Source organism: Centrocercus urophasianus, unplaced genomic scaffold (assembly GCF_019232065.1).
Source record: "Centrocercus urophasianus isolate 14NV4802_14NV808 unplaced genomic scaffold, USGS_Curo_1.0 seq_34, whole genome shotgun sequence".
NCBI lineage: Eukaryota > Metazoa > Chordata > Aves > Galliformes > Phasianidae > Centrocercus > Centrocercus urophasianus.
In genome coordinates, this window is record NW_024884911.1 from 7394428 (window position 1) to 7408580 (window position 14153).

Genomic DNA, 14153 nt, shown 5'->3' on the forward strand with positions numbered 1-14153 from the left:
GCCGGGACGCCGTCCCAGCAGCCAGGAGCAGGATGCAAGCCCAAGTCTGAGTGGTGACCACAGCCTGGGAAACGGCTCTGAAGCTTTCACATCATCAATCAGTTCAAGACAAAAATGTAAAGCTAGTTTATAAAAAAGAAATTTCTCTGGAGCAGATGCTTCTCCTTACAAGCAGAGCCTCCATACGAGCTCCTGATCATAACTGGCTAATAATTAGCTTTGGAACCAATGCAATTAAGCTAAATATTTTGGTTAAGTTCAGGTCAAGAAAAAGCACTCTCAGTGCTGCCGCGGCTTTCACGGAATCTCCTCTGATCTACAGTATGAGCACTTGAATGCTACCAAGTTACAACAGCAAAAATAGAAATTGTAGTGTTTTCATTCATTACAGTCTGATCCAAGAGGGAGAAAAATAATGCATGTTCTTTAAAGATAGAACTGGTGTTATATTTTTAGTTTAGAACAATAAATGAAAATTATTTTGTAAAGGGATAGAAAAAATGTTTGTGGAAAATGTCATTATAAATATTTAATTACTTTTTAAAAATTACCTTTTGTTTATTCAAAATACCATTTTGAGGTAAATAGCCAGGAAGAAGGTCGATCAGTGCTCCTTTCCCTGTCTCCAAGGCACTGCGAGCCACCTGCATGATCTTGCAGATATTTCTGCCATCACAACAAATTCAGGCTGGCTTGTGGTTTCGCCAACTGCAGAAATTCCAAGTCTCATATATTTCCTTCTGCGCTGAAGATCTGTATCTGTCAGTGCCCTGAAGGTTACATTTCCCCCACTTGTACATCCCAAATCATAGTTCTTATCCTCCTGCCTTTCTAACTTGTTTGTATTAAAACTAACCACGCACATTACAGGATATCTGGTTGGCTGTAATATTCTACAAATAACTGTCTGGAAGGAGTTCTGTACACATTTGTTTTGCCACCTGAAGTTGATGAAAGGAAAGGATGAAAACACATCAGTAGCTGCTGAGCCACTGAATTTGAACTAGAAAATATTGAAGCTGGGGCAGGCAAGGAAAAGTCCAAGTCTTGGTACTGCACAGCAAATGCCAGAGGTTCTAGGAACATTACTTGGTTTTCTTTCACATCGCTAAGATGGAAAAATCTCTCAGTACTAAAATGATCATAGAGAAAAATACATCAGCTTTACATCTACAGAGAACCATCATTATCTTTGGTAGATTACCACCAATAATCTCCACCCAAAAAATATATAAAATGTGTGAAAGCAGCTGAAATGTACAGACTCACTAAAATTAACAGCTATCAATTAAAATCAAGAAAAATAATATTTGTAATTTAACATATTACTAGCATTAGCGTAAATATTATGCCTGTCATTCATACTTCTTTATTTTCAATCAGACACTGCAGGAGCTGAAAATAAATGTTATCAGGAAGCCACAATGGAATATCATTGAGCAGCTTCTGAATCAAAACACGCATAGTAGTTCATGAGAAACATACACAGTGATTAAACTGACTCCATTATCTTCCACCTGGTACATCAACCATGCAGTGAGTCATATTAAATATTAAGGAAAAAACTTTATAAAAATTCCAATAATTTTTGTACAGACAGCCACCTCCCCATATCCCCCCTTTGACAGGATTTGCAATCTACTCCACAAGAGGGCAACCAAATTCCACTATAAAATGAATAAATGAAGCTGTAGAATTTAAAGTTACCATTCATTTCTAGCCAAAAGTCAGAATTCCACTCCATTCTAAAATGACTGGGAAAAGAAGCTCCAAGCATATAATTTGGAAAGGGGAAAATACCCAACCTCCAACTCTCTTTCCTTATGAACAGCGGTGCTAGCAGTGGTACCCATCTGGGAAAAGGAGTGCTTAAAGAAACAAACCACTTTTCTTTTTATGGGATTTTCTTCTCTTCAGATACAACAAATACCCTAGAATCTTGGGCATCAGCTAAAGCATTTCACTTTACTTAGAATAAGGCCACCACAGACTGGAACGTAAGCAGGTAATTCCAAGTGGCTATGAGATATGCAATTTGTGCTGCAGTGAGGAGATGACTGACGAGGAAATCTCTGTGACAGTTCAGATCAGTGCAACTGTCCTGTCACCCTGAGTCGAGGTCCAGTGTGATTTCCTGCACCAAGAGTGTACTGTCACCATGCTGGATATCTGGAAAGTGCCAGGGCATGCTTTCTCACTGCTCCTCTAAATTGCTCTAAAAATGTTGAACTTTGAGCTGTAGATCACTGAGGATTTGTAGTTCTTTTTTTCTCTTTTTTAATTTTGAATATACAGTCTGCTAACATTAACGCAACTGGAGAGAAGCAGAGCAGCAGAGCTGCAAAGTACTTACTGTTCCGGACTGGAAATGGAAGTCCTTCGTCCTTCCACAGCAATGTTGCTCTTGGGTCTCTTAACAACATGAGGTCTTGGAGGACGAACCTATTGCATACACATACACAGACACACTTCATCAGATACTTCAAGAGCTGGTCATGCAACAGATATAAATGGCAACATATGCATAATTACCATCATCTTAAAGGTATCTTACACTCACAGTCAGTTTTAACTTTTATGCTTCAACAATGTTACAAATCCATTGGTTTGGATGTAAACTACGCAGTCCCACAATTTGCTAAAGGGCAAAAACCCACGTTTTGAGTTGCAAACGACATTATATGCTTGCTACTGACCATTAGCCAGTCAGTGAAAATTTGCTCAACTGTCCTGTTTAGAACAGGGCAATTTTCTGATAAACAGGTTTTCTAAATGTAAGCTTCATCTGAAAGATGAGTTGACAGAGTGAAACTGGAAAGGCCTGCATTGCACACTATATGGATATTGTTGTTCAGTTCTGACATCCTAATCCTTTTGTGCGCCTGTTCATAGGAAGCCAGCTCCTCAAGTGAATAATTCTGTAAAAGAGAGCACTGAAAAAAACTGTACTTAAGAGTAAATATTGTAAATGAAAAAATACTATTTTTCTTAACAAATATGGTTCTTTCCGGTAGCTGATCAGAACACCTTCACAGACACATTATCACTGACATCACTGAGGTTATATTAGTGTATCTTTTGTTGTCTGCAATAACACTCAAAGGTTTTCTGTGGAAGGTGATGTTGCTGCCAGCTGAATTGCACATAACATCTCCATTATCTTCTGATGTTCAGAAATCAAGTTGAATTTACCCACGTGAACTCCATAAGCAAACAAGCTAAACTTCAAGGAAAGGAATAAGCACAGCTGATCACTAAATGGGCAAAATTTACACACGTGCCTACCTATACTAATGAGTAATCCTGTTGGTGAATTTATTCCTCTGAGCCAAATGCAGGAATGAAAAATTGCAGGACCAGGGTGTACAGCCAACTTCCCACTTTTTTGCTTTTTTTTTTTTTTTTTCCTTTAAAGAAGTACCCAACCTGGAATGCAGTCTGACTTGCTGGTTCTGCTGAATGTTAACCAACAGGAATCTCCAAAGCCCTCAACAAGGTAAGGAACACAACTCAACTTCTGCCCTCTTAGGCCTGTGACCTCTTTAACAGCCAAATATAAAAGGTGTTACAGGCCTACAATCCAAGTACCCTTCAGATGACTGATGAACTTGTTTGCAATGGCAGCACTGGTTGTGCCCCCATCTCTGAGCTTTTTGGTTTTGTTTGTTTTCGTTTGCTCGGTTGGGTTTTGTTGTTTGGTTTTTTTTTTTAATGCTTTTAAGAACATTTAGTTCAGGTTCTCTTGACAGGAAAAAGCTGCTAAGCTGTGAGCACTGTTTCTATGCTGCACAATGGCATGCAGAACTCAACAGCAAGATCATTGTATTGAATTTTCATTTCAAAGAAAAAGGTGTAGAGCAGATATGATGAAGAAATCCAGAGATGTATTGCCACAGTTTCTCAGGAAAAAGAGTTTATACAAAGGTCAGATGTTAAGGTCTTGAAGATCTGTCCCCACACAAGGCCTTTCCTCTCTTCAATAAAGACAGCTTAAGAACGTGAATTTATGGAAGGATTAAGTTTGTGGCAACTTCAACTGAACTTGCAACGTGGTGAAACATGGGGAAAAGAACAACAGAGCTAATTAGACGAGCTGAGCTGTCAGAGTGCGGCTGAATGGCTCGGTGCCAACAAACAAAAGGAATGGGCTGGCAATCAGCAGGATCGATGAGGAATACTGCTTCATTAGGGCTGATAAAACAGAGAGAGTGAGCAAGAGAAAGAGTGTGCAAGGGTGGGGGGGAGAGAAGCAAGACGAACTGGATGGAGGGGGAGAACAAGGAGGAGAAAAAAAGAGGAAGAAAGAAACTTGTTTAATTAAATTTAAGCTGAAATATGGTGTGTAACACTGGCTTGTCATCATGCTGTGAACACTTTCACCTTTCGGTTGATATCCTGGGGGAGCAATTGTGATGAGCAAAAGAGATGAGAATTTTGGATGGCTCCAGGGGGTCACCAGACCAGTAAAGCATAGGGTGACATGCTAAGTAGGATTTAGAGTATTGTTCATGAGGGACTGCTAGGAAAAATCAGGAATCGAGCCAATTCCTCTCTGGATTTTTAGCCAAATAGGCAGGGTTAAATGCATATCAAATGCAAAGGTAGGAAAGAAATCCAATTACATGAGCACAGGGACTAGAGAATAAAGGTAAATATTCAGTACAGGATTAAATGTGCTTATTACTGTCCCTATCAACTTTATGAATAATTATCATATTACAACTTTTGCTAATTGAATGAAGTTTCCAATCAGCTCCTATTAATTCTAACAGATCTCTATTAATTACAAACAATCACCCTCTCACAACATCACTACAATTCATTTCCAAAACAACAGAATGTAAAAAACATATCTGTTCTGCTTCTTTAACCTTCTTTGGTTTGTGTTTTTGTTCTCACTATTAGTAATGACTCACACTGCAAGGACTAATTCCCACAAATTCCTTCTTGTAACAGATACAGCCTGAAAACAACTTCTCAGCAATTCTGCCATTATGTTGACTTGGTCGGAGGAGCAGAGAGAGCTGGCCTCTCATTCAGGCCTTCCTGTAAAAGGTCAGGATGAATTACTTGCTGATACCCACCTCTGCAATATATGCCAATATTCTAAGAGGGAAAAATCAGCCTGCACAAAAGAATATTTACACACAAAAAATGTGTTTCATCTATTAAAAGCCAAATAACAGTTCAGAACAACAACAAATTTACATACATTTGGTAGAAGCATAGTTTTGGGAGCTATTATAATAATCTACATTTATCCTGAATTTCCTCTTGACAACTGACGAATTTCTGTTCCACTTACTGACACAGCAAGATGAATGCAACAGGAGCTTTTATTACATTTCCAACCTTTTATCAATGACATTGGGAGCAAAGATAGTTGACACAAACACATCATAGCGAGGACTATTAACACACTACAATAACATTAAACAGTCTTAGCAAGACTTTCATGTAATAAATTACTCAATCTGAACAATACTGCTCAGCAACCTCAGTACAGAGAAACTGCAGTGAGCCCTCATGGGGCTTCCCCTGCCAAGCACAAAGCAAGAGGACCAAGAAGCAGTATGGGAACCCCTTTGTACCACGGAAAGTTTGTTCCCAGTGTAACGAATCCAGGAGGGCCTGCCGTACAGGTTATGTTCCAGAGAACACACACAAGCACAGTCAATGCTACCTTTTAAACACAGAAAACAGAAATCTTCAGTGCACAAATCCATAACAGTGACTGTTAAGCTGAACACCCAGAGTTAAAAGAGAGGGGAAAAGAAAAACATGCTACTGAAATGTAACATAGGAACATGCATATCAAAGATCAAAAGTTCACACACACCCAGGTGCACTTGTTAACCAGTTGCCTGCTCATCCAAAACTGCACATTTGTAACAAGTTTTAGCAAGATTAGATTTGAAAACTTGCATCTGTTTTTCTTACACACCTTCCTGTTAAGGAAGCAAGGAGTAAGGTCTTTCTGTTTATTGGTGAAATTACATTCATAAAGCAGAAGGCCTGAATAGAAACAAATATCTTTCAAGACTGCTGCAAAAACAACACCCCTCTAAACTGATGTCACTTTCCTGTATGAAGAAGTCACTGAAACAGACCCAGTACAGTTTCCATCCTCAGGGGCATCTGGTATAGTTTACATTTAATAATCAGACTGCAGTAGAGCTTTGAATGAAAAATGCTTAGATAAGGTATCCCATCCTAACACAGGAGTTACACTGAGAGCAATTTCCGTGCAGTTCTTCTGAAGAAGACTCATTTCTTAGGCCAACGTTTTTCATTCCAGGTAATGTTACATGAACATGAAGTATAGATGTATATCATCCATAATATGGTATTAATATTCCACTGTCCAAATAGAGACTTTGCTTTTTTATATATATTCACTCATCTATTCCATGGTGAAAAATAAAGTGTCTCAAATTAATTTAAAGCAGAACTTGTTGAATCTCTTCAGACTTCTGCTTCCTTTTGTATTTTAGTTTAGTGCAAGTCTTCAAAAACTCACTGGCTAAAAACTTATCCCAGCCTAGCAAGACTTTTTGTTCAAGAAATCACCACAAAAGTAAAACAAATATTGCAATAGCAGCATCAGTTACCTGCAGAACTGACTGAAAGCTGCAGAACTCGTCAAAGAAAAGCAGAATAAATGCAGATCCCAGGGCTGTGCCGCAGCAGAGAAGAAGGGAGTTTAGGTGCATAATTCACACATTGCTTGTTTGACAACCCAAACTACCAAGGTTTAGTAATACTACTAGTAGAGCAATTCAGGCAGTGTTAAGCTGTGGCAGTGAAACAAAACTCCCAGCTACTCACGGGCCTAGTTGAACGCTGTATCTTTGGAGGCGGTGGCCGAGGCGGACGGAGTCTTTGCTGCTGTATCAAAGTGGAAACTTAAGTCATAGGTAAATTAAATAGTCACTACATGAAAACACCTCTTATTTTGTGGCAAAAGCAGTTGGAGTGGATGACATGATTTATCTAACTTCATACTCACTGTACAACATGCAATCATTTTCAAAACAGAGATATCTCCTGACCTTCAAAGTGCCGCATCAGAAAAGGAAGCTATAGATACTGACATTGGTTGTGCTAAACTAAAGGTAGTACAATCAACACTCCATGCCAGATCATCCAAAATTCACCTGAGACAACACAGATGCTTAAGAAGGATTCTAAGCTACAGGTCCACGTGTTCTACGGACAAATGAAAAGAATGCTGCAAAGCAGGATTTTCAAAATAGCTTACATTAAAATCCCAAGAGAGATTTTAGTGCTTACACTCTACAGGCCTCAAACCAGCAAAGACATTTAAAAGCATGAGGGAACACTGTAGGTCAATTAAACCTCTCATAAACAGATGAACACATGGTTACGTACTGTAGTGGACCGAGGTTTAAATGAATTGCCTACAGCAAAAGAGTGCACTGTTATAGTAAAGAAAGCAAATCCCTGCATCACCAACAGTTCTAGCAAAGGCAGGAGCAGTGGTGCTTATTTTGGTCTCTCGCTTTTAAAATTAGCAGTTGGCCAACTTACTGCTTTGTAACTGTGCTGGAGCTATTCCAATTGAGCTGCTTTTGACTGAGCCAGCAGCATGAGTCTCCTCACACAGATGGTATCTTAAGGTATGCTCTGTTAGACAAGGAGCCCACTGATAATTAATGAGATTCTAAATAAAATCATCCTAAAGTACAACTTTGATATTGAGAACAAAATCAAAGTTAATGCCTTTTCTGCAGTATCTTCAATACACATATTAGTACTGAAAGTGAAAAGTAGAGCCTGCAGTGAGGAGTGGCAGGAACTCCTTCAAATGCCTGCTCCAGCAGACAACAGGCCGTGCTGCTGCCCGCAGCACATGGCACTGCATCCTGCGGACAAAAGCCTGTCAACCCAACAGAGGGAACAGCAACTGGCAGCAGGAGTTGGGCTCTTCAGACAGAAAAAGAAAGCTTACACAAATTACTGAATTTCTCTCAAAAAAAGATTCCAGATTCATATTTCAGCAGTTTTTAACTTCTTATTAGCATAGTCTTTATTCCAAAGTGACACACATTCTCATTCTGCTACCCTCGTGCTGTGTCACAGCCTACTCTTTTTCAGACCATTTTCATGCTCTTCTTGCATCTCATCACGCTTTCCCATTAACTTACAATTTGCACCAATGGGTTTATTCAGCCTTACTCATGTGCCAGGAGGAGTGCCAGATTGTACACATTCACTCAGCTCAGATTTTTGAGGTGGGCGGGGAAAAAATGGCACTTGTCATGGAGAGCTGAGGCCAAAATCTTTCCATGTGATAGCTTCCAACTATATATTCCAAGAAAGTAAGCACCAAATCAAAGGAAAATGGAGAGAAACGACCTGCTGGTGAGCTGAGGTGGTTACTGTTAGCCCTTCTGCCTAGTTTTTCTTCGCATCTCTTATTATGCAATTCCATCACAGACGTTGAGTTGTAGCACTGAGTATTTCCCCACTTTACCTGCTCAGGTTGAGAGCATAATCTTAAAGTATATTTAACTCTTGTTATGTGACATACCATACTTATTTTCCATTCTGTTTCAGAATCACAATGAAACAATTGAAAAAATTTGAAATTTGCACTTTTCTAGTGATGTTAAAGGCACTCACTTATGACACAGCTACTTAGACAAACTATTTGATGAAGCAGGAAAACAATACGCTATTATTCTTTCTTTCTTTTTCTTTTTTTCTCCCTAATGCCTTCTCTATGTATGCTTCAGTTTGCTTTTTTTCACTTTAGTTACCTGAAAATTATGAACATTTCTGCATCACAGAATTCTCTTAGGTGGGATTTTCAAGTAACCTCCCAGCTAGCAGTGTCCTGAGCACCACTTATTTTCCATGACTTTTAAAATTCTGGACAAAAATGTTTTGATTGATGTAAGAATTGAAAGTCATCACTTCATATTGTACCAAGAAGTTGATATTATTTCTTCAGTATTAGTTCATATCACTGAACAAATCTGATCGGTTTCTCCCTCCATGGCAAAAAACAGGGTAACTTTTCAGGAAGCACTGCAAGACTGCAGCATCAACAGTATTAACTGATAAAGCAGTGGCAGTATTATCAAAGTTTGTGAAAAGAAGTGTGACAAAGGCACAAAAGGACAGACAGACAATGCAGTGATGAGGACTGCCCTGTAGAGAGACAGCCAATGCATTGATTATAGGCACTGCAGGGACACGTACAGCTCAATTTTGCTTCCCCCCCCCACCCCCCCCCAGACATAGAAAGAAAAATATGTCTGAGGAAGCGTGTGAGAGGGTTCCTTAATTACCTACTACATAAGTTGTTAGACAGTAAAGAGAGTAAAGATCAGAAAGTGACAATTCTGTTACAAGAGCCAGCATGCTGCAAGTCGTCATGGCGGAGTACTGGGAAAAGTTTACAGTTAGCAATACCTTCACCTTGCATGACCCTCACTGGCCACAGTACAGCCACTGCACCAAGTCTTGCACTTATCACAGCACATACTAATTTTTGAAACATTAAAGAGTTCCGAGAAGAACAATAAGACAAATCTCCACACCAAGAGCAGTGTGTTCTTTCAATAACAGAGGGACAGGGAGACAGCACAGCTTAAACAACCAGTGGTCTGAAGCACTGAAAAGAGCATAGGCAAAGGGCAGGGAGGAGTCGCTGAGATGGAGGCCCACCAAGAGGTAACAGTTATTTGTCCTTTGCCAGAGCTCCACTGTTAATGTTGATGTAAATATGTGTCACCAAAATGGGACAAGCAAGTATATTTGAATTATACGAAGACCATATTTACTGGAAAAGCCACTGATTAGAAGTTAATTTGTTAATGCAGCAAAACACTCCGATTCTGAAAGGTCAGTAGGGGAAGCTGTGTTGGATTATCAACTTAATTACCTGCGCTGTAAGGATGAAACAGCCCAGAGCTACATTGCTAAAAGCTGCTAAATTGCTATCCTAGGTATGTCCCTAAATATGTATACTATAGTGGTTTTTTTCTTCAAAGAGGAGAAATGTCTAAATTAGCACTTTCTTACCAGTAGCTGTTTACCAGCATACTTTTTTACTCTAGATATTTCCTTAATTGTTTTACTCTAAATACTTCTGAAGCAACAAGACAAAGAAAATTTGCAGGAAGCCAATTTTATGACTGCAGATATGGCACTGTTTTCTAATTACAAGACAAGCAATTTTAAACTGTGAGATGCTGGAGGAAGAAAAAAATCTTACATTCACTTTTACACTGTAAAAATACTATTTAAAAAGTATACATACCACAGATCATAAAGTAGCTATTATATATCCAAGAAACTTTCACAATACAGCAATTCAGGTTTTTTTATACTAGAGAAAACATTACAAAAAGATCATTTCTGTACTGTGAAGTAAGGGTTCGGTTGAGATGGTGGCATTCAAAACAGAGCCTTTATCAGTAAATTAGAGGTGCTATGTCACATGCAGCAACAAGTGCAACTGGAAATAAAGGCATAAAGGAAACCCAACTAGACGAAAGCTGGTATGTCAGCTCATACAGAAGGAAGTGTTTCTCATTCTCAAGTTAGTAGTGAGGCGTGTTTCCAACCATTTCCAAAGCAAAGCTTTTCTCCACAGACAACTTAATTTCTTCAGAAATTCAGGGCTGATTTACAAACTGTTCGTATGTCTTAAAGACAATGAGACGAGATAAAGATGCACTGTCCTGAATGTACCCAAGCTCAAATACATCATGCTGCAAAGGATTTGGATCACTGGCTTTGGAAAAATATGCTGAACCTCAACTCAACATTCAATGGAGAAAAAAAAAGGGGGGGGAAGGGGGCAGGGAGATACAATAACAACACTGAAAATGTATGGTGCCTAAAAAGATTCAGTACAGAAAGCAGATGGAATCTATGAAGCAGCTGTTTTATTACCCATTCAGATCCTGCACAGCACATACACTACTTTTTACATACTCCCATATGCACAGCTCACAAACTGGTGTGACAAGAACAGTGTATGCTTTACAACATATATTTTTGATTTACACTCTAAAATACTTCAAACAGAAATCTGCTGGGTCCTGTGGTTAAAAAAAAATCCTCCATGTCTTAGGAGATGTCTCATTCTTTGAACTGTATTTGTAGCTTGGGAAGGTAGCACAAATCTGGCAAAAAACCATGGCAATGCCTATAGATATGTTCAATGTTCAAGTTCAATGCCAAGAACTTATGGAGGGGAAGAGAATCTGTCACAACTAAACCCTTTGATTAGTCTAATGAGAAAACAAGGATGATCCCCTTACCTTTCTAGGCAGGAATCTTCCATTACATAATATAAAAGCATACAATCAAAGAAGGAAGCGAAAGGAGCCTATAAGCTCATGGTTTCCCCCAAGAAAGGAGAACAAAGAACCTTCTATCAGGCATCTAAGTCACACCCAAATTAACACCCAGAAAACAGCAAACCCCATGGACTCCACATCACACAACACACCTCAGCCTGAAAGCAGTGTAACTTTCATTTGTGCAGAAATCCCAACCTGTAGTTATACTATGGAATGATGAGAGGACCAAAAAGCAAACTCCCCAGACATACTGAACAGCACTGCACCCATTCCGTATTGCCAGTAAAACAGCAAGGAGGTTTTTCAGAACTATTCACAGAGATAAAATAGGGAAGGGTTCAGAGAGAGAGAGTATCTCACTGAGCAGACTTTCAAATTTCCAAAGTACTTGTCCCAAAATTAAGTGTGATTTGCAATGGCTTCTTTTCATTCTATTTCTCAACATACGTCGATGGAGGCACACACTGCAAAAAAAAATCCCAGGCCTTAGGAATACATTTATCCCTGTGTATTAAAGTCTATCCATCTACTATCTCAGCAGAGTTTAAAATCACAGCTAATAGGTTAACAACTGTTTTTCTTCCGCTTCAAATGAAGAATATCAGAAAGCTGGGGAATATTCGGCTTCCCAATTTGTACTGACTCTCGCTGCTACCTGCAATGTCTGTTTGACAGGACTGACATTTTGTACTGCTGTGAGATGGGAAAACGTGTGACATTTTTATTCATGGTGGCGTACGCCCTTGTAATGATCAGCCCTGGTCGATGTGCTTACTGCAGCAGCCCCGAGCCCTCGGAGAACAAACAAGAACTGGAGGTGCCAGCAGTTCGGCTGCCTTATTAAACTCCACCAGGATTCTAACGAAGAGCAACCGCTGGAAAATCTCACTGTCAAATCCTCAAGGACATTGTCAACATGGAACTAACTACATATATTTTTCATTTAAAATACTGGAAAATACAGCAATGTGATTTTAAATATAAAGAAAAAAAAAGTCACACTTTTCATCTGTTTTCTTTTTCAACCGGTCTTTTTGTCAGTTCTACACTGGGCTTTCTGGGGGCCTGATACCAGGATTCAAACCAAGTAAACTGCTCAAATGACATGATTTAAAGTGTTGGAAAACGTGTATAGCCCTTATTATCTATTAACAACTGCTGCTCTCTAGTAAGTAGAATACTTGTATTAAAAAAAAGAGAGAGAGAGGGTCTCTTATTTAAGGAATCTCCTAACAGCAATGACTATCTGCTGGGTTCAATTTCATCATTCACTCAGGACATTGCATAATCACGGCGAATCATCATTCTTCCATGTAAACATGCAAAAGTACATGGCTCCTGTATCTGCAGCATGGCATTGTTCAACCATTTTACTCAGCTCTGAAGGGCAAATCCAAAGGATGCTTGGCCAAACAAGCAATCACAGAGGAGTTAGCAGCTGGAAGAATCACATGCTCCACATATTCTCTCCTTTTAATATTTTAGTTTAATCAAGTGATTTAGAGGTCAATTCAGACAGTTCTGGCCTATCCACTTCATAAGAAGTACCTAAGAAACTTCTGGATGCTGCTCAACACTGATACACTATGCAAGTCACCCATTAGGCCTCTGAGCTTTTTCTAAAGTTGTCAATCTAGATGATTTGGTTAGCCTTGCATGCACTGACGTATTTATTTTATATGTATGTATTATTTATAAAGCACAATTTTGTTTCCACATGCCAGCAGTGACGGACCACGAAACTCTCTCCAAGATATTTATGGGTTCCTTGACACAACAAGACTAACAAGGGAATTCTGCACAGACACGTTACAGCTGCTACTGCTTGTCACAGAGCACTAAGGAGGTCAGCTCAACCACAGTATATTTTCTCCATACATCCAACCATTATGGCATATAACTTGAATGTACTCAGGGCAGTAAATTTATTCTGATCATCCTTGTTTAAGAAGTGCTTGAAAAGCCAGGACAGTCGGCAAATACTAAAAGCCATAGCCCAGAATATGCTTTGTGGATGAACAGTTCTGCTGGATGCCGGAGCAGAGTCACAAAATCCTACAGCAAATTAGGCACTCCTACATGGTATAAGCTACATGCATGCTATGTTGGAGTGGCTGCCGAAGACACACCTGCCTGGTTGCTCGTTACAAAATACTGGCAAGTGTGTACCTTAGAGGCAGTAACTTCTGGGTATGCACGACAGGCAGTGTATATATCTTCCTAAAGTGAGAGCCAGGTCTCACTTGTCAAATACTTACATGCATGACAAGAGTGCAAGCCTTTTAGTTAGATAATTCGTTCCCCACGGATTGTCATCTTCGAAAATCTTGCACACCACACAGCAGAATTTAATCAAAGGAATTACCTTCTTGTCAATGGGCGTTGTTTTTGTTCCCCTTTCTACAAATACAGGAATCTAAGAACGCGATCAGACATCTGAGTTGTCTTAAACAGACATTGGATGGACAATACATTTTCATTTCTAGCAAAGTGACTTCTACTGAGCTACAGTGAACTCCTTTCTAAAAGGAACAGTCAAAGAAAGAAGTGAGAAGAAACGAGGATAGAAAATATGGTTTCTGGAGACGGAAGAATTTTAAAGAAAAAAGCTTATACTTTTAATAAATACATAGAGGATCAAATGGAGAGAGAGAGGAAACTCTACATGGTTCAGCAGAAAGGAACAGAGAAAGCATAATGCTCATCAGTGGGGAAGGGAGGAATGGGAACTCATTTTGTTAACGAAGGTACCTCTATTGTCAGAATAGTTCAGAGTGGCAAGGAGAAGAGGAGGCTGGCTTTGCAGTCACA

General features: G+C 39.4%; 1 protein-coding gene across 10 annotated transcripts in view; it reads right to left on the reverse strand.

The window, feature by feature from the left end:
- Positions 1-14153, reverse strand: part of DENND1A (DENN domain containing 1A) — a 172560-nt gene that overhangs the window by 10488 nt on the left and 147919 nt on the right. For 5 of the 10 annotated variants that reach the window (XM_042830877.1, XM_042830874.1, XM_042830872.1 and 2 more), the window contains 2 exons: positions 6829-6888; positions 2354-2442 (listed from right to left, as the gene is read on the reverse strand). In XM_042830877.1, coding sequence (XP_042686811.1) covers positions 2354-2442; positions 6829-6888 — 149 coding nt within the window. The other 5 variants (XM_042830873.1, XM_042830879.1, XM_042830880.1 and 2 more) reach the window with 4 other exon arrangements.